The sequence below is a fragment of the Mya arenaria genome, chromosome 3, assembly GCF_026914265.1.
Source record: "Mya arenaria isolate MELC-2E11 chromosome 3, ASM2691426v1".
NCBI classification, from domain to species: domain Eukaryota; kingdom Metazoa; phylum Mollusca; class Bivalvia; order Myida; family Myidae; genus Mya; species Mya arenaria.
In genome coordinates, this window is record NC_069124.1 from 66,151,247 (window position 1) to 66,172,304 (window position 21,058).

Below are 21,058 nucleotides of genomic sequence, written 5' to 3' on the forward strand. Positions count from 1 at the left end.
TCCACCATCAAAGACCTTGAGCAAGTTCAGATTTGTAGTCAACGACTTTATCATCAAGGGCCCTTAGTTTGTCAAGAAAATGACCTCTAGCCAGAAACGCTTGAAAGTCGTCCAAATCACAACAGGCTACAACTGCTACACACGAGCTAATGGATATAATAGCTATACCTACCATTTATCATGGGTACAGCCGGATCACCGCGTGAGAGGAAGGAAACTGGTTCTTCCAGGAGCACCGTGGCCACACGAACACGTCTTCCTGCGCACCTCCACCAAAAAAACGTTGAAAGACTAGAATCACCTACCGTCCAAGGTCACATCGGCGACTGCCCTGGAGGACTTCCATGTTTCTCCTCATGGCGCCATCATAAACACCAAACATGTTGACAATTTAACACCACAGTAATTTTAATTTTTATATATAATATTTTATCACCATCATTATGCACACTAGTAAGTTCGCTGAGCTTAATACGGTCTTTTTAGATCCAAGCAAAAATTTAGAAGCTTTAGGCGCACAACGCCCGTTAACTATTATTTACATGTAAAGAACAGTGCCTTATTTGGGAATATGTCATAAACTTAATAGAATTTTGTGGAATCTGTTACACTTACATAAATTTTATTATCAGTCGGCTTTTAAACGTGTGTTGTTGTTTGTTTTGTTTTTATTATAAGAAAATACCTCCCCATTCATAGAAGCCCACGCGCTTTGTGTTAGGCGTGCTCCGTTGTATTGCTCCGTGGCTCATTGATTTTTCCTATGTCGCGCGTTCCTCCGAGTGCGCATGTGCATTTTCTTAATACCGTATCCGCCATAAACTGGCAAATGACTGAAAGTTCAATAATCGCAACAACAATGTCACACATAGCCGATTCTACAGGTAGAATATCACTGCATTAGAAGTAGATGTAACATCATATTAAATTTTACGCCGTTTCTGTTCCTGTGAAAACTATCGATATCTTAAGTTAAAAGGTTAAATGTGATTCAACAATACGGCCTGGGGCTGGATTTTAACTAGAGCCGTAGAGGGTCATGGGTGAGTGCACCAAAAAAAAAAAAGAGTCTTTTGACCGGCACTGGTTCACTCAACATCCTAATAAATTATGTGATGTTAAGGTTTGGGTTAATTGAATTCCGAGACAAGGATCCTGACACAACCTATTTTCGACCACAACCTATTTTTGACTGCCCCCTGAAAATAGGTAAAACACTTATATTTTGCGTCATTTTTAATTTTCAGTAGAACTGTCAGAAAACTTCATTTGAAAAAGAGTGGGAATGCTAGTGTTAAAAAAACTTCATTTTTAGCTCGATTATTGTGTACCACCTCAAATATTGACATACATATGGCTTTGAAACTTTGCACACTTGTTCACTAGTCTAAATAATAGACGTGTTATACGGGATTCTTCCAATCCCTAACGTCTAAACGGGAATGTGCAAAAAACGGGTGTTTTAAAAATATTGAAATTGTTATAAGTGAAGTATTTTATGGTTGAAATTGATCATAAAGAGTTAAATTCATATTTTACCACGTAAGTGAAATGTTATTTTGCACTCAACAAGCATTTAATGCATTAAAACAAGTTGTTTACCTTTCCAATAAAATGAAAGTTGACTGACACAGATAACAATTATGCGAAGGGGAACAACTCGATACAATCGTAATAACTCGGCCTCCTCCGACAAAGCTTAGAGATAGACCTTGTTATGCAATCGTAACAACTCGGCCATGGCCGAAATGTTCCGAGCGATTTAAAACTGTGCCCTGAAGCTTTGCAGGTGCCCTTCATGTATATATATATCGTTATGTTTTGACAGAATGAAATGAAGAAAAGCCATCAAACTCATAATTATAAGTTTGATATTTTTTGTGTGCGTCAGAACTAATATAAAATAACATTATCTGGTAATATTTCTTGTTTTTATGATATTTTATGGACGCTATATGCTTTAACCCGGAATCAGAACCTGATCAGAACAACTACCCACTTTTGATACTAAACAATTTGTACGTGAAGGATTTGCCATATCAAAAATCTAAAAAAAAATCTGTCAACGTACAATTATTTGAACCAACTTGTTCACCATCATGCCCCTTTTGTCAACTTAGAATTTGTGTTAAAGTTTGAGTACCACCTCAAATATTTTCAAAGTCCATTGACATCTGGCTTTGAAACTTGCACACTTGTTCACCATCATGCCCCCAACCTGTACGCAGGAGGAGGTAACTCGATCAAGCATTTGGACGAAATTATGCCCCTTTTCAACTTAGAATTTACGTTAAAGTTTGCGTACCACCTCAAATATTTTCAAAGTCCATTGACATCTGGCTTTGAAACTTTGCACACTTGTTTACCATCATACCCCCAACCTGTACACAGGAGGAGGTAACTCTATCAAGCAGTTTGACAGAATTATGCCCCTTTTTATACTTAGAATTTATGTTAAAGTTTGCGTACCACCTCAAATATTTTCCATTCAATTTATGTAAATATCTCAGCACATCATGTATTGCATTAAAATCTAATCTAACAGTGATCCATGCATGTTTCGCCAAAACTTTTCAATCCATACACTGAAAAGCAGCGGAATAGTCAAGCGCACTGTCTCTGTGACAGCTCTTGTTACTTAAAACAATACCAATTAGTCATTTTCAATTAATGCCAAATTAAACCCTTCACATCCTTCACTTAGAATGGTTTCACATGTAAAATACTTCTTAAAATTGTGTTGTTTTTGTTTGCCTGATTTTACATATCTACCAGAGCCTAAAACCTATGCAATATCGTTTTTTTCTAAGTATAGTGCACAACATAAAAGTGCATCGAAATATGGTACATTGCTTATTCTAAAATTAATGAAATTTATCTACAGGTAACTATATTGAATTATAATTGGGCTCTCTGTAATTATACATATTGAAGCCTAGGCAGGTCATATGAGGCTCATGCAGAGTTGGGCCAGTGATACCAGGTTCATGATGGGTGAATTTATCAGTTAATACCCATGTGAAAGCCATTAGAAGGGATGATGCTTTCCATTGCCCCTATTGTGGTGATAAGTAACATTAAATTATTTTTTTAATAAATAAAATACTTTAACACAGTTAAAACAAGTTAAACGAAGTAAAATGAAAAATATTGTGCACAAACTTTTGTTGTGAAGTATAGTTAAAGGTCATGGTCGAAAACAGGTTGTATTTAGGTCAAATACAACATGTGACAGCCGCCATTTTGGATGCAAAAGGTAAACAACAGATGTTTGAAACAGATTTATTTTTTTTCAAAGATGAATGATTGCTTTAAATGGTACACACAAACATTAACTTTCATTATCACGTATTTATGATTGAAATGTAAATAATCCTTAGTCGGTCGAAAACAGGTTGTTCCGGGATATCACTTGTCATGATTTATTGCAATATATTTAGATATTTATCCATGAAGGATTGATATATCAGCCATTTTGTGTATTTTAAAAAGGAAAAACTATCATTTAATAATTTCCTCATTCGAAGGAGACTATAAAGCTTGTTCTTGTAACTCCCAATTTCCCAAGTTTGGCCTATTCGCTACGCAAATTTTTCCCAAAATGTCAAGGGTCTTTTTTCTAAAATGGACAGTAAAAGCCCTGTACACGGAACAGATATAGATCTTGAAATATGATTATTTCATACAAACTACATATTTGAAACATAAAACTACTTCAAGAAAGCACAATTTCTAACATTTTCTATGAAATTCATAATGCTTTAAGCATTTACTGCCCAATACAATGTGTCCTTTTGTTCCCCAGCACCCCAGTGATATTTTTCCAGGCCTGTGCCTTTCAATTCGGCAAATTCTAATTTAGGGAAATTACACTACCATGTCAAAATAGCAATACATTAGAATACACGTGTTTGCCTTTTCATGCATTTAGTCTGCTGTAAATGGGCTAGTCTTGTGAAGATTTTGTTTATTTGTTCAAGAAATACACTGCTTTTTTATTCACTAAGGGAATCTGTATTTTTCAAATTGGGAAAATATTATGAAAGTTTGGGGAAAGTGAACACTTGTTTTGCAAGGGGAAATAGCCGTTAGAAGGCATTAAATTATGAATTGCCTACCTTAAGTTAGGCTTCTCTGACTTTGGACTTAAAGTGTCCATTTTGTTGATGGGAATGTTTTGTACATTATCTGAAACTTTGTTATGTTCTGAGGGGAATGCAAGTTACCCGGTATTTGGAGAAAATCGGTTGAAAACTGAGTTATTTACACGCTTTACATGTTCCAATCATTTTGGTCTTAAAATTATTATTTTTAACACATCTTCTTAGTGACTTGCAAACTTAAATTCTATGAAGCAACATACTGTTTCAGGCCTAGCAGAGCTTGCCCATTCTGATTATCAGGCTGGAGACTACGAGGCTGCGGAGCAACACTGCATGCAGCTATGGAGACAGGAGCCAGACAACACGGGCGTCCTGCTATTGCTCAGCTCCATACACTTTCAACAGAGGAAGCTAGATAGGTATGGGACATCTTTGAAACTAGAAAGATACTTCTTGGTCATTCTGACCTGATTTAGACAAGTCGCAATGACCATGTCACATTGGTGCAAGTCAATGACTGAAGTTGTTCAGTATGGAGTAGTACCAATCTTTTACAGTTTTCATGTCATAACATTTGTAAATATTAAGGACAGTGTCTAGGCCAGGTGTCCCTAGTTGAGGATCCATCACAATTTAAATGATACAATAGCAAACAGAATATAGTAGTGTACAGCAGACAAATAAACTCATAAATGGTAAATACAGCTATCAGTCAGTCCCATTTCAAACTCAGCTTTTAATATACATATAACATTAAGTGCATCTCTTTAACATACTACCATGACATGAAGATACAGTCTATCAAGTCTCAAGCATTTTATTCAGATATAGTGTCGGCAAACTAGTTACTTTTTGTTTATGTCCTGCTGATCTGTTATAAGCTTTTCCATACACATTTTTTCCTTTATATCCCAATGTCAAATATTTTGGAACCGAATGAAACAACCATGTGTTTTTGATGACAAGATTCACTGTCTAGTTATTATTGATTTTTTATGTTTGACGAATGCTTTTTAATTTCATTTACAGGTCAGCATATTTTAGTCAGCTAGCAATCAAGCAAAATCCCATGTTGGCTGAGGCATATTCAAACCTTGGAAATGTGTACAAGGAATGCGGTCAACTTAGAGAATCTCTTCAGAACTACAGATATGCAGTGAGATTAAAACCAGACTTCATAGATGGTTACATCAACCTGGCAGCAGCCTTGGTCGCTGCTGGAGACATGGAACAGGCGGTGCAGGCATACGTTACAGCCTTGCAGTATAATCCTGTAAGTTTGTGAATGCTTCATCATTCTCATGATTTTATTCAGTGTAGGTGTACGTAACAGCCCTGTAGCATAAACCGGTAGATCTTCGTCTTAATATTTTATCATGTTGTTATGTTATAATCATACAAATTCACTAATTAAATAAGGCATGACAATTACATGGCAATTAATGAAATCTGGAGATAATTTATAAATCAAATTATATCAAAACATTCAGTTATGTTGTATGTGTTGGAAAGCTGATTGTTGATGTATGTTGATGGTTTCAGGACTTGTACTGTGTGCGGAGCGACTTGGGGAACCTTCTGAAGGCTCTTGGCAGGCTGGACGAGGCTAAGGTAGGGGAGGTTACTCGGGCGTTCAGGGGCGTCAACTGATCGACAAATGAGCTGTGTGCTACCCTATCACTTGCTCCTTATTGAAATTCATTTTCTTGAAACCAAACTTTTGAGAGCATTCTGAATTTATAACTTGACATTGTCCTTACTCCAATTTAAGGTTTAGGAATGTATCAGTATGGAAGCTACTACATTTGTTTTTCCCACTGGAAACATTGACAAATCTACAGGATTGTTAAATGTTAATGTGAAAATGGAGTTCTACAATGCTTTGGAACAAAACAAAGAGAAGTTTGTGATGCATCACTTTTCTCTTGAATGCAGTTGTTCCAGAAAAAGTATTGTAGAAAATCATATAAATATCAAATTGCTTGTTTAAATGTTAAAATAAGATCTCAGTTTTCAGTGACCTTTAAAGAGAAAGGCTTTTGTGACAGTGGTTTTGAGAGCATTCAAATTTACCCTACTCTTACCTCTACCCCATAAAGGTATTAATGTAATTTTGGTTTAAAAATATTATTCAATATTTGTTTATGGGATCATTTTGGCCATGGCCTTTGGGTTCATCTTATCAGCAAATGTAAGAAAAAACATAAGATCAAGATTTTTGGACGAGTATCATGTATCTCTAACACAAAGTAAATTGGACATCTTAATTCCTAAATCAAATAAACTTTGTCTGAACTGATCTATAAAACTTCTGCTATAGAAACTGATTTATTATCATCTATGCCCAAAAAGTTTTTATTTGAAACACAGTAGTATGATAAATTTGTTGATAAGATGGGGTCTTTAAGTACATACTTTTTGTAACAAGTGCTTGAGATGAAGCCACTAAAAACCATTAGCCTAGTTCTTGCAAATGGAGTTTTTTCAGTGACAGTCGGAAAAATGAAATTCAATGTACCAATTCCAGATGGATTTTTTTTACGATAGATTTTTTCAAATTTATTATTTTTTTAATATATATTTATGTTAAAGTATGTTTGTACTATTTTACTTTTACAATGAATTACATAAGTGGGGAACTATTAACTTACTCTAGGGTGTGTATGAATGAAAGCTTAATCAGGATTTGTTTTGTCAAGAATAGTACCAACATACATAGTGAGTTCTCTTTTGGCATGGTAATTTTATTTTCAAGAATGCACCAAATCTGGAATTAGTACTGAAATGATCTTTGCTTTTCATTTTGTCAGTGGGAAAGACACAATGTATGCTTCATATTGCTTTAGTGTTCTGTTTGTACAATTGAAATACATTATATATTGACATTTGGAGTTCAAACGCATATGTAAGTAAAAAAAATGACATGTATTGAGTGATTTGTGAACCCTTTCACGGTTTCCCCTATAAATATCTGATAACTTAAATCAGTTTATTCTTCAGAAACATGTTGTTGTTTGCCACTACAATTAATCCCTATATTTTATTTCTATTTGATAATAAAGGTGTCTACCGTCAGTATAAGTGCAGGATAATGCTGACTTGGACCTCCACTACCGGACATTCAAGGTGACTGGTAGGGAAATATAACCATAAACTGGTGAAATTTACAGCCAGGGTAACAGGTAGTATTTCATCAGTCAGCATAAAAACAGAGCAAAAACTGAATGGAGACATTTTTGGGAGGGCATTCTAAATTGCTAAATTAAAATTAGAACAAAAAAATCATTTGGGATTTTTTTTATGAAGAATTCGGTGGATTAATATTTTTTTTTTTTTTTTTTTAAAAATGGAGAACATCTGAATGACTGTCAATTATAAGGTAACTTACTGCTGATGATCTATAATTATTCATTTTGGCTCATCTGCAATTTCAACAGGACGCAATATTGAGCGGCAAGCGTTTTTTGCGCAGCGATATGAAAGCTAACGTGCGCAGGCAAGAAAACATGCATTGCGCAGGTTCTCAGCAACAAAAACACTCATTCTTAAAATGATGTAACCAATATCTACAATCATGAATGGAAATGAATGTCTGGAATATTGCTTTTGTATGCCGCTTGCAGACAAAAGCAATTTCTTATATGTGAGATAAAATTGTTTCAGTTCTTGGGATTTGTACCAATTGTTATGGAGGGAAAAACTCCATTTCGATTGTAGATAGGAGACAATAATGAGTGTTTTTCTGCTGTACTATGAGACGAGTTCTGATATAAGATGGACCTTCATTAATCAACCCCACTCCCAACCTCATACATGCCATGAACAAGCTTTTCATCGATATTGCAAAATTTTACCCTCTGTTAAATAGTGATACTTTGTGTTCTTTGCAGGCATCTGTAAAGAAGACAAACCATGGTAAATTACTGAATTTTTAAACACAAACATGTATTAAACAAATGGTTTCGTATATGGCAGGTATGAATTATTGTTGTATTTTTATTGCAAATATTCATGATTGTATAACTTTTTTAAACTGAGGGCCCGCTTTACAAGTACCAAAATATGATGAGGTTCTGTCTTATATCAGCTCCTGTCATGCAAGCAAGCATAAAAAGCATTCTCTCTGTACTCAATATTTGACTGCTGTACAGGCATAATTGCCACATGATATGTCAAGAGTTTTATCAGAAAATTTCTTTTATCTTAGTTTTCAAAAAGAAAAATTAATGTCATAGGCTTTCATCAGAGAGAATTCTTGCACAGGCAAGCAAACAATGCGCAGAAAACAAGCGAGCATGCATGCGAACATTGCGCTGCGTCTTTAGATGTCCACTGGCTGGCTGTAGATAGGTAGCAGTGGTTTGGACAGAGGTTGATTGCTTCATCATCATCCTTTCCTCCCTTGCAGGCTTGCTACCTTAAGGCCATTGAGACTCAGTCCAACTTCGCTGTGGCCTGGAGCAACCTGGGCTGTGTGTTTCATGCCCAGGGAGAAATATGGTTGGCTATCCATCATTTTGAAAAGGTATCGTCCTGTTTTTGTTTAGGTTTTATTTCTTATGATAGAGATGGCTAAGATCATTGAAAATGAATAAATAAATATGTATGTTTCTTTAGATACTGCTCAAAACATCATACAGATATGTTTTCTTTAGATACTGCTCAAAACATCATACAGATATGTTTTCTTTAGATACTGCTCAAAACAATCATACAGATATGTTCAGATCTGTTTAAAACATGTGTCAATAGAAGGTAATTATCTGCAGGCTGTGGCCCTTGATGCCAACTTCATGGATGCATACATCAACTTGGGAAATGTACTGAAGGAAGCTAGAATATTTGACAGGTAAAATATTTGTTCAAATAATAACCTAATAATACCATTTCAAAAAACCATAAAATAGTAACATATACATATAAAGTCAATGGTGTCCATGATTTAAACTCCAGAAGCCTGTCTTTAATTTTGCTGAAGATTATTAAATAAACCATGTTGTTCATGTAGAGAATCATGTAAAGAATGTCGTTAATCTGTTCGGCAGAGCTGTGACAGCATACTTACGGGCACTAACTCTCAATCCAAACCATGCTGTGGTCCACGGAAATCTGGCCTGTGTCTACTATGAACAGGGGTAAGATCTTTATTATAATTATTTTAATATGCTGAAAAAAGCTTTGTCTTGTCATTAGGTTAATTTAGCTTTATTTTTCTCTGTATGTCTACTGTAACAGGCTTTCAAGTGGCCCTAAGATATGCTCTCTTTTTTAGGCTTTGTGAAAATTCCTAAAACAGTGTAAAAGTTTCACACTTCTTTTCAAGGAACATGTCAATGTCTATAAAAAGAAGCATAAATCTCACCGGAATGCACCACTTCAGACTATAAGTGCCGTAGCTAATTTTTTCTTGGGGGACCCCCCCATTCCTAATTTTAATCTTAAAATGTGTTCAGAATCACAAAAATTTATTATCAGAAGCTGCTGATATAACAAACTTAAACTGTATGTAAACTGTAAGGTGTCTTTTTGTTGATGTATGTGTTATTTTTAACTCTGAACTGTTTTGTGTTTTACAGGTTAATAGACCTTGCCATAGACACATACAAAAAGGCCATTGAGCTTCAGTCTAACTTCCCTGATGCTTACTGCAACCTAGCGAACGCTCTCAAGGAGAAGGGCAAAGTCCAGGAGGCTGAGGAATGCTACAACACAGCCCTCACACTTGCCCCGAATCACTCAGACTCTCTGAATAACTTGGCAAACATCAAACGTGAGCAGGGTAACACTGAGGAGGCTGTGAGTCTGTACTTGAAGGCCCTTGAGGTTTTCCCAGAGTTTGCTGTGGCCCACTCCAACCTTGCCTCCGTCTTACAGCAGCAGGGGAAACTACATGAGGCCCTTGTACACTATAAGGAGGCTATAAGGTATGACCATTGCATCTTGTATTGTTTATTAGCTCAACTATCCGAATATTGAGGGATTTTCTACTTGACCCACCATCCAATTAAAAATGTTTGACAATTTGGGGAATTTTATTCATACCTCATAAACCATTCATTCATTACTGAATACTTCACACAGTAATTTAGTCATCAGAGAATTGAGTTAAACAACTTTATAATTTTATGGACTTTAATGCAAATAATGGGCTCTGATTGACTTAAAAAGTTTGGTTAATGTTTTTTGGCACATCAATTATTTTGAACATATCTCAAAAACTTGATTATAACCAGAGTTTAGGAAGGTGACTGGAAACATTAAAACCACATTGCTATGGTATTGGTATGTATTCCAGGATATCTCCTTCATTTGCCGATGCATACTCCAACATGGGGAACCTGTTGAAAGAGATGCAGGATATACAGGGGGCCATGCAGTGTTACCAGCGCGCCATACAGATCAAGCCTGCATTCGCTGATGCCCACAGCAACCTTGCTTCCATTCACAAGGTTGGCAAGCATTTAATATTAGCCAAATACATATATGTAAATGATTGAGGTTATTCCATGTAAAAAGAATACAATTTTAACAACTCCTCAATTTTTGCGTGACAGTTTTAAATGGTATCTAGTTGAAAATGTTTGATTTTTGTTCTATGAAATAATTAATATTCCTTGACATGAAATTTCTTTTTTTTTCGAAAAAGACAATTTCGTTAGTAGTTAAATTTGTGAATTTTCTTCTTTGTCTATATTATAAATTTTTGGAAGTGCTATCCTAAACTGTCTGCAATATCCCAACACAATGTTCTGGTGCTCTCTGTTATCTACGTCATGGAGATAATTACACTTGCTAGAGTGGAACAATATGCTAATTAGCACAAATACCCATGTCATTTATTGCTTGGTAAATTAAGGGTCATAAATGAAGATGCACCTTCACCAAGGATATAAAGTAGTAAGCCATTGAATGTCGATTAAGCATTTTTGCAAACGAAAGAGCGTGTGATGTTGAATAAACAAACATAGAAGATACAATTTCAAATCACTAACCTGATAGTCATCTACATAGTTATAAACTTTCAAGTAATATTTATGTATACCGCCACCATGTTTATTTCATGTGAATACATGTATACCTTTTTACATTCAGTCTGTACGTGAGTCAGTACCACATTGCAGGACACAAGGTCCTGTAATACAGTCTACATTAGAGGACTGGACCATTTTTTGCAGGACCAAACAATTTTCCATTTTCAGGATTCTGGTAACATTCCTGAGGCAGTACAGTCCTACAGGACAGCTCTGAAGCTCAAACCTGAATTCCCAGATGCCTATTGTAATCTAGCACACTGTCTACAGGTGAGCAGTTCATGCATTATGTACATGTGATTGGTCATATAGCAGTTCCAGCATTTGGAACATGCGATTGGTCATATGCAGAATGCATTTAAATAGGTATTCTTTGTCATGAATTTCTCAAGTTAACCAAGAGCATGTTGGTTTTGGATAAAATCCGCAGGATGGATTGTATATTTTAACATACTAACAAAAAACTATGGCTTTCAAAATTATTCCCAATCAATAATTGGTAAATTGTGATTCTAAATATGTGCTAATGAAACAAAATAGGGTATGTTTATACACAGTAAGGGAGGGACCTGCAAGCAATTGTTAAGTTTGACCCAGTACTGTGAATTGTGTAAGATTTTGTTGTAAAAAACAGTGTACATTTTATTTGTAAAATCATCAAAATAAGTGTAGAATTGAGTGCATGTTTATGCCAGATCTGTCATCTTTGTTTTCAATAAGGGCTGTTCCAGGAAAAAAGGCCTGGGGGGGCAAGAACGACAGTCCAAAAATGGGGCACCACCAACACAATTTTAACTGCTTTTACACCCCCCACCAACAGAATTAAAATAGGTAATAGACCCACCAGCACCACATTTAGATTAAACTCAACACCACCCTACAACACAATTGAAATTAGTATTTGTTCATGTCATTCAGTAAAACTCTCAAGTCTTCTTTTTTATTTTACTTGTTACAGTGCACTGGTTTACCTTCTTATTTGAAATGCAGAGACAAACTTCATATGAGAATATTAATAGCTGCTTTATTCACAAGTGGCTTAGGTTACGCTCCATCAAAAACTGGCGCACGTCTGAAACACTCACAAACTCCGCGCAGTGTTACTTCCCTTGCAGTACAGTACTCACTGCCTTCACAAATATCACGTGATGATAGAAACGGCACGTGATTGCAATTTACAAAATGGACGGAACACCTTTAAAAGAAATTCCAGCAACATGTTTCATTTGTTTAGAAAATAAACGATTTTATTCCATAAAAGGAAAAAATGCAAAACGTTCGATACATGTCTGAATAGCTAACAACACATCCATGTTGATATTGTAATTTGTAAATCCTACTTTCAATTTGAAAAAAGACCGAACATTTCCGAATGTTTTTTTTAATTGTTATTTTTTTATAAAACATATTATGCCTATCAACTGGCGTAAAGTAATTATTTAAGAAAGGATATAAGAATAAATATATATGATTAAAAAAAATGCCATTAAAAGTTTTCATCCAATTTTGGATGAAAATCTTGTGGTGGCAGTGTTACTGTACTGTTTACAAAGGGAAGTAACCCTGCGCGGAGTTTGAAACACTCATAGCCTCCATGCTGTTACCGTAAGAATAGCCGCGTCGTGAGATTAGCATTCGGACCGGTCGGTGGAATTACCGAAAATCCGAAAATCCCCGTAAATACCGAAAATCCCTTCCATTCTCTGAGGTATATAGCGTTTTCTTTAATACGCCCGGATTTACTACATTATTGTGTTCGAATGTTGTATGCCGTAATTGTTGGAGGTTGGAGAGGGGTGGGGAAGCCTGGGGAGGGTGGGGGTGGGGGTCGTGGTGACTAAAACCCGGGACCCCCTTTCATTTTACATCGAGTGTGCGAGGTGGTTTGTACGCCGGGAGTAATTACCTATTATTAGTGTCATCGCTTGTATGCCATAGTTGGTTGTAGAGAGGGGAAGGGGAGTCGGTGGAGGGGTGTTGGGGTGACTTAAACGTAATCAAAACCAACTAAGTATGATAACAAGATTTATTCATTCAGTTTCGTTTATGAAAATTGTACTGTATTGGATGACACCGCACAGCAAGACACTTAAATGTGCGATCTGATAAGACAGCAGACGGTAATAAAGATACACAGAAGTTGTGTACTTTACATGGGCTGGAGTTATTTTGTTATCGTAGATATTGATATTTAATGTGTTAACTTCAAACTAGTAATTCAATTGATATCACATTATATTTTTTTATTGATTTTCTGATTTTTAATATGTCGTACATTGATTGTTTAATAGCTTTTTTATTGATATTGCTTATAATTAGTTATCAGTTTATCAGGCTTCCCCACCCCTCTCCAACCTCCAACAATTACGGCATACAACATTCGAACACAATAAAGTAGTAAATCCGGGCGTATTAAAGAAAACGATACCTCAGAGAATGGAAGGGATTTTCGGTATTTACGGGGATTTTCGGATTTTCGGTAATTCCACCGACCCCATTCGGACTCGTTTATTTCGTACCAAAATGCCGTTTTCGATCGCGCAAAGTACGCATAAAATGTCATTTTAAAACAAATTTATACCTCATTTTTGGGCTCTTACGAAGAAAAGACCCACCAACAACACAATTAAAATACGAATTTGCTCCCCAAACAACGGAATTGGAATTTGAAATTTACCCACCTACAAGACAATTTCAACACTAGTTGCACCCCCCACCCACTGAATTTTAATTCGGTTTCGTTCCGACCCCCCCAGGCCTTTTTTCCTGGAACAGCCCTAAGTGAGTTACACCCCTGATGTCAGTTATAATTTTGTCAAAAAGGAAGCTGAATCACATGTTGGTTGAAAACTATTTTCAAACTGTTTCCAGATAAATGGTCCAAACCAGGGATATAACCAAAAAATTACATCTGGTTCTTATGAATATTTATTAATTTTATATTTTATATTTATTAGCTGCTGAAGTATATAAGTGATATTTAATGCTGAGTTGTCAATCCCCTTCATAGTTTGTGTGTGACTGGAGCGACTATGGCGAGCGTATGAAGAAACTTGTACAGATCGTGGACGACCAGTTGGAGAAGAACAGGCTGCCCTCCGTCCACCCTCACCACACAATGCTCTATCCACTCACCCATGACCAGAGGAAGGGAATAGCAGCCAAACATGCAAATCTTTGTCTGGAAAAGGTAAGGCTTTCAATTTGTTTTTTGTATGCCCAACTAAATGGTCATGTAGATTGGCATTTTTTTCGAGATCAGTTCAAACCATGGCCATGAAAAATTGAATTGTTTAAGAGGTATAAATCAAAGACTCAATTGACCTTTAAATATCATTTTTTATTCGAATTTTTAAGGGGCGATATTAATTGTTTTATATTTATAATGACAGATAAGCAACACAATAAACAATGAATGTAGATAAAATCATTTACATGCTCGTCTCTTAATTCTAGATCAACATCCTACACAAGCCCCCGTATGAGCACCCCAAGGACCTTACAGCCAGTGGGGGTAGACTCAGGATTGGCTATGTGAGCTCAGACTTTGGCAACCACCCAACCTCTCATCTAATGCAGAGTGTACCCGGCCTGCACGACAAGGACTCAGTAGAGGTATTGTAATGCAACCTTCTAAATTAACATATTTAGCTGTGTTTATAACAATGATAAATTTATTACGGTTTCCATGATGTGTAAGGTGGGAAGATAAACCTTGAGGGTCATGGGAGCTATTTTTTGATAAATTCAAACAATTACAGATCTATCATAGCTCTTGTCTTAATTTCAGATTTTCTGCTATTCCTTAACAGCCGATGATGGGACAAGCTTCAGGGCTAAAGTCTCAAGGGAAACTGAACACTTCATTGATCTATCACAGGTATTCAAGTCCATCCTGTATTTTAACAAAAACAATAATTTTGGCAATGAAATAGCTTTGATAATATGTTAGGCATCAGTGTTATAGCTACTTGCAAATTTAAATGTTACCTTATGCTTTTCAGATACCCTGTAATGGGAAAGCTGCGGACCGTATCAATGCTGATGGTATCCATATCCTTGTGAACATGAATGGCTACACGAAGGGAGCTCGCAATGAGCTGTTTGCCCTCAAACCTGCTGCTGTTCAGGTATAAATTGTTCTTACTTCATCTAAACAGTCACAAGTAACTATTCCTCCTTGACATCAACACATTTGATAGAAGCTCTATGTTTTATAGGTCTAGAAGCTCTATGTTTTATAGGTCTATAAAATAATGAATTATGAAATAAATTAAAACTCTACTCCACACTTTATATTATGTCTGTTTTACTTAGTTATTGTATGTTAATTCAACACATTTCTCCATTACCCTCATGGAGAACTTGCAATCAAAGTATCGACTTTCAACCTTGCACTGGCAAGTCACTAATTGTTTTGAAAACCCAATAAAATGACAATTTTAAAAGGATTTTCTAAGCATTTCTCTCCTGCAGGTGATGTGGCTAGGCTACCCTGGCACAAGTGGGGCCACCTACATGGACTATATCATCACTGATGAGTTCACCTCCCCAATTGAGTATGAGCAGCAGTACACAGAAAAGCTTGCCTGCATGCCAGACACATTCTTTGTTGGTGATCACATGAACATGTTCCCTCACATGATGGACAAGATTGTCATTAAGCTACAGGATAGTGATGAGTTCCGGGAAAACAGCATTGTCCTGAATGGAGTTAACCTGAAGCCTATTAGAGACACAACTGAAATAAAGGTATGTGGTTTTTCCCATATCATCACTTGGCTACATTTGGCTTAGTGTTTGCATGATTCTCTATGCTGAAATGTAGATCTGAAATTACACACTGGAATGATCGTAACAAGCTTGTTCAATATCTGAATACATTGCACAATCCAGATCATGGCTAAGTTAATTTGAATAAAAAAGTGGTCTCTAAAAAAGCATTTTTGGCTGTGGTCTTCAGAAATTAAAAATCTTTCATTGAAATTAAAGGAGAGCAAAACCATGTTTTCACCCACAGACTATAAGAGTCCAGTGTGCCCCTGGTAGCACAACAGATGAGGAGGATGGGTCCCCGGGCTCAGTGACATATGAAATGGTGACGATGCAGGTCGGGCCTGTTCTACAACAGATGATCCAGTCTGGCCTCTCTCACGCCTCCATGGGTGATGTCCTTGTACAAAGTGGAGTCACCACGCAACTGGTAAAGTCAAAAATCTAGTTTGAGTTGAGGCATGAAATGAGCATACTAAGTAAGTTATTTTTCCTGTTTAACACTAAGCCTACAATAAGAATATGACACTAAAGTGTCATTGTAAGCTTCATAGCTATAAATCTTTCAGACTAACAACAAATCGGCCTCCGGCGAAGAAATTCCACAGAACATTATTATCAGCGCACGCTGCCAATATGGACTGCCAGAGGATGCAGTTGTCTATTGCAACTTCAATCAGCTGTACAAGATTGACCCAGATACCCTAGACATGTGGTTTGATGTTCTCAAGAAAGTGCCCAACAGCGTTCTATGGCTGCTTCGCTTTCCAGCTGTAGGGGAGCCCAATGTGCTGCAGAGCGCCAAGAATGCTGGCCTGGACAGCAGCAGGGTCGTATTCTCTCCTGTGGCTCCAAAGGTGGGTGGAACTGATAGCCAATACTTGGAAGTGTTTAAGGAATATCTCCCATATGATTGGAAAACTAATATTCTGAGCAGTTGACCCTTGCTACTGAAAATAATTGAACAATCTTTTGCAGAATAAAATAGATTGACTTCCATTGTTCCAGATAAGTTTATTTTACAGTGGTGGAAATTAGCACAAGCCTGGAACTGGAAAATAACTTGGGGCTTGCTCATATTTTTTTATTTATATCAAGGCTTGCTTAAATATGAAGAGGCAAGCACTAGTATACAGATTCAGACTTATTCATACAGAAGTCTTATTTTGATAACTGAGTTAATGTGGTAACAAATATTTTATGTAATGTGTGTTAATTTTAATGTTTAAAGCTGTCCTTTTCATCAATTACCTATGCAAACTGATCACTTTTTACCCAATGGTCTTTAAATTATGCAGGAGGAGCATGTACGTCGTGGTCAGCTGGCAGACGTTTGTCTGGACACACCCCTCTGTAATGGCCACACCACTGGAATGGACGTCCTCTGGGCTGGCACCCCCATGGTCTGTCTGCCACAGGAGACCTTGGCTTCCAGGGTAGCTTCGTCGCAGTTGAAAGCACTCGGCTGTCCTGAGCTGATAGCCAACAGCAGAGACGAGTTTGTCAGGATTGCATCCAAGTTGGGCAATGAGGAACATTAGTAAGTACATGATTGTACTGCTTGTGTTTATGAAACAAAAAAGTATTGTAAAAAAATGATCATTTATGATGGAAGTCAGTGAAAATCTTTTTGCATGTTCTTGGAATCTCACTGTTATTTCTATGTTGCTGTATTCTCTAATAATAGAAATAAATGGTAGAACAAGAGTTAATGTTATTTGTATTTAGTTTAAATCCTCAAACTTATCATTGAAAGTAACTTCTCAAAAGCAAAATTGTAACATAATAATGTCATTTATTTGCATTGCATGTCCATTCATCATTAACTACATATATTAACATTGAAATATATATATGTTTTGTTTAATACCAAATGTTTTAACATTTTTTAATGAACTCATGATTTTGATTAAATAATTGAAAATAGATCAAAATGGCTTGATCGATCATTTCAGATATTTTATTTTGACATTAAACCGCTTTCCAATCCCTAATAAGTATGGCATGAATAGTCAATATCTTCAAAGGTGTTTTTACAGTGACTGAAATGCTTTGACAAACTTAATTATAAATACCCATGCCTTAGGATAGAGAAATTCAATGCTGCTTCCATGTTTCTGTTTTAATAAATAATCCTTTTAAATTTATGTGGCATGTAATTATCTTCCAGCCTGCGTTCCATTCGAGCCAAAGTATGGAAGGCCCGGATGACAAGCCCTCTGTTCAACTGTAAGACATATGTGGGCAACATGGAACGCCTGTTCTGGAAGATGTGGAAACTCTACTCCACCGGACATCCCACTGACCATATCACAGAGCTGGACTAAATAGAAATCTTAGGTTTAAATGGTGTATAAGTGCTATACTTTAACTACATGCCTGTTTACAAGTTAGTCTTGCTTAAAGCAATAAGCAGTCACGGACAGACTGAAGCCAGACAAGTTAGATTTATTGTTAAAACTTGGTTAACTTGCTGGATATTAATGGTATACCATACTAGACAATAACTGTTTTTACCATTATGAAAATGTGTTTTCAGATGTATGTTGTTTGTTGATGGTAATGCTAGCAACCCCTGATTAACTAGTATCTAATAAACAGACAAATTACTATGAACAATAAACTTATAAATAGAATACTTTATGAGATGTATCTTGTATTTGTGTGTGGAAGATGCTAGTGTACATTGTCCAAATATCTGGTGAAATATCTGGTCAACTAAAGGAATAGTACTAGGTAGTACTGAAGAGGCAAGGACATATGATTGGCAGTAGGGTATTTGTTTTATTTGTAAATATTGATCACCAGCAGCCTTGAAATTGAGGTTACCGGTATGTTGAACATTTTCACGCATTTATTTTTTATCACGACATTTTGTGGGTAATGTCTTTAATCTATATGAAGTACTACATTTAGGTATTACTTGACTTCTATGTATACATGCAGCAAATTGTATAATATTTGTATACGTTTTCTGTAGGTTATTTTTTTGTCTAGTTAGCTCATTAAAAAGTTAACTGTTATCATTGGATTAATATTGACCAATCAGTTAACGTCTTGACCTACTTAAACAAAAATGAAAAATTACCTGCTTCATACAATTGCCGCAGGTGTCTATTTAATCATAGTAAATGTGACTGTGTATTGTAAACTGTTAACATATAAGTACTTGACATCTGTAAAACTGTTTCAGCTTTTTATGTTTGTTTGTGTTGGAATTCTTGCTCAGCGAGTGCCCTTTGTGAATTATTATTTGTGTAAATATGTAAATGTTATTGTAGGTGTGTATCTATATTAGAAACATACGCCGAGGTAGCTACTGTTAGCAAATGGTATGAACACTTAAAGATTTTGAAGCAATGATAAGTGGCAGTTTTAACATCCCTCAATCAAACTGTTCCAAGTTTTTGGAACAGACATAAATAAAATTCCAGTAAGGATGTTGAAGTATCACTGACAAAAATGTTAAATTTGAGATGCCAGATTGCTCGGAAATTAAATTATTTAATGCATTTATGTTCGCCACTTATGGTTGCCAGCCTGAACAAGCAGTGCTGTGAATACCAACATGGCAATGATTCTTGAATCCCAACATTTCAGCAACTCTTGAATTGCTAACATATTGCGTGTGACTGCTAAAGACAGTACAGTGGACAGTACTACATGTCCGTCTAATTCTGATGTGAACCTGCTTTGTTTAGCTAATTGACAAGCATTGTTTGCTAGGCTCATTTGCAAACAGCAGATATTTCGTTGCTTTGTGAATGTACAGTGTGTTTAATATGTTATTTATACTGTTAAGAATGCTTATAAAAACCCTAGTTTATATGTACCGTAAATGATTTCTTTGCAGGATGTTGCTATAGGTGTTTTAAATCTAAGTATATGTCAAGTTTTAAAAACCTATTCAGTTGTGATCAAATCATGTACAAATGTTGTTGATAATTGTTCTCATCAGTTTTCTAATAGACTGTATTACTAGTTTAATTAAAAGTTTCTATGAAACAGTAAAAGTGAGCGAGTTTAAATGATCACATGCATATACTTGTATGAATGTGTTGTTATGATAGAATGTATGTTTCCTTCCTTTGAATTAAGTTGGGCTTTGTGCTTCTTTCACTTGCTAAATAAACATTAACTTCTGTTCAATGTGTTTCATTTGTTATCTATAAACTGTAGAACAACAGACAACAAATACACCTTGATAGCAGCTGAGCTCGATGCATCACTATTGGATTACAACGTAAGCACTCATGTTAGCTGTCATAACGTGATCTTATGCAGATTCATTACCGCTTCACGATCACATCTGCATGGCAGTCCGAACGTGACAAATGCTTTATGGAACTTGGTCAAAATGTATGACGATTTCTGTGCTTGCTCACTAGGTCATATACTAGAAAAACTTGCATGTTCCAGGCCAAACGCTCTATATCCAATAGTATTCTGTCGGAACTTGTGATTATACCAAGTAAATTTGAATGAGTGGTTTAACATGCCGGGTAATGCGGTACAGACTAAGGTCGATTATCCGCCATGTCCGTTCAAGAAGTGTGTTGTGTGTTAGAATAAGAGTACAACAAACGTTGATGATCGTCGCTCTTTTCTATACAGATACAGTACGACTAGCCGAAATGGTGTACGCTCTGTTACGTACTGTACGTTTTTACGCACTCCCTACGCCTCTACGATTTATTAGAATTGCCTGTGATTGGTCACGACTAGACTATTTCTGCGTAATCTGTAGTTCTATATAGTCTTATATTATTACAAACGTGAGTGATCGTAAATAACCGTTTGCAAATGTCTGCTTGTGTGGCAAGGTTTTCATACAATTGTGGCAAACCGTACTTCACCTTGGTTAATATGTACAAGGTATAAGATCGGAGTGCACGAAGTGCTTAGCATACCTACGGGCACATGGAGTTGACGGCATCAGCTTAAAGCTCAGGGAATCAAGATTATACATGATCAGGAAGGGGCATTACTGTTTGAAAGTTTAAATTTGTCGTGGATATGTCCCTTAAGCAGACCTAGCTCGATCGTAAACTGATCACTCCGTCTTCTGTAGGAAATCGTTACTTAGGACTACGAAGTGTTGATAACATAACAATGTACATGTAAATGGAATAAGTGGCAACAAACTGTGGG

General features: G+C 36.2%; 1 protein-coding gene across 2 annotated transcripts; it reads left to right on the top strand.

Annotated features, from left to right (window-relative positions):
- The first annotated feature begins 774 nt into the window (after positions 1-774).
- On the top strand, positions 775-20,056 carry LOC128227122 (UDP-N-acetylglucosamine--peptide N-acetylglucosaminyltransferase 110 kDa subunit-like). Of its 2 annotated transcripts, none has more exons than XM_052937345.1 (19): positions 775-884; positions 4,372-4,522; positions 5,133-5,376; positions 5,646-5,714; positions 8,512-8,628; positions 8,873-8,952; positions 9,149-9,238; positions 9,680-10,027; positions 10,399-10,552; positions 11,303-11,404; positions 14,145-14,324; positions 14,591-14,749; positions 14,925-15,014; positions 15,139-15,264; positions 15,611-15,886; positions 16,155-16,337; positions 16,477-16,764; positions 17,206-17,447; positions 18,078-20,056. In XM_052937345.1, the coding sequence occupies exons 1-19, from the start codon at positions 830-832 to the stop codon at positions 18,232-18,234; spliced, it is 3,111 nt and encodes a 1,036-aa protein (XP_052793305.1). In that variant the 5' UTR covers positions 775-829; the 3' UTR covers positions 18,235-20,056. The 2 variants fall into 2 exon arrangements, with proteins under 2 accessions (XP_052793305.1, XP_052793306.1); XM_052937346.1 differs by lacking the exon at positions 775-884 and adding an exon at positions 907-1,043.
- Positions 20,057-21,058: the final 1,002 nt, after the last annotated feature.

Excerpts from the sequence above, each read along its gene's own strand:
- LOC128227122 (XM_052937345.1), top strand. The coding sequence starts at position 830 with ATGACTGAAAGTTCAATAATCGCAACAACAATGTCACACATAGCCGAT. Across the intron at positions 11,405-14,144 it reads ATCTAGCACACTGTCTACAG|TTTGTGTGTGACTGGAGCGA; the intron begins GTGAGCAGTTCA and ends TCCCCTTCATAG. Across the intron at positions 16,338-16,476 it reads GTGGAGTCACCACGCAACTG|ACTAACAACAAATCGGCCTC; the intron begins GTAAAGTCAAAA and ends TAAATCTTTCAG.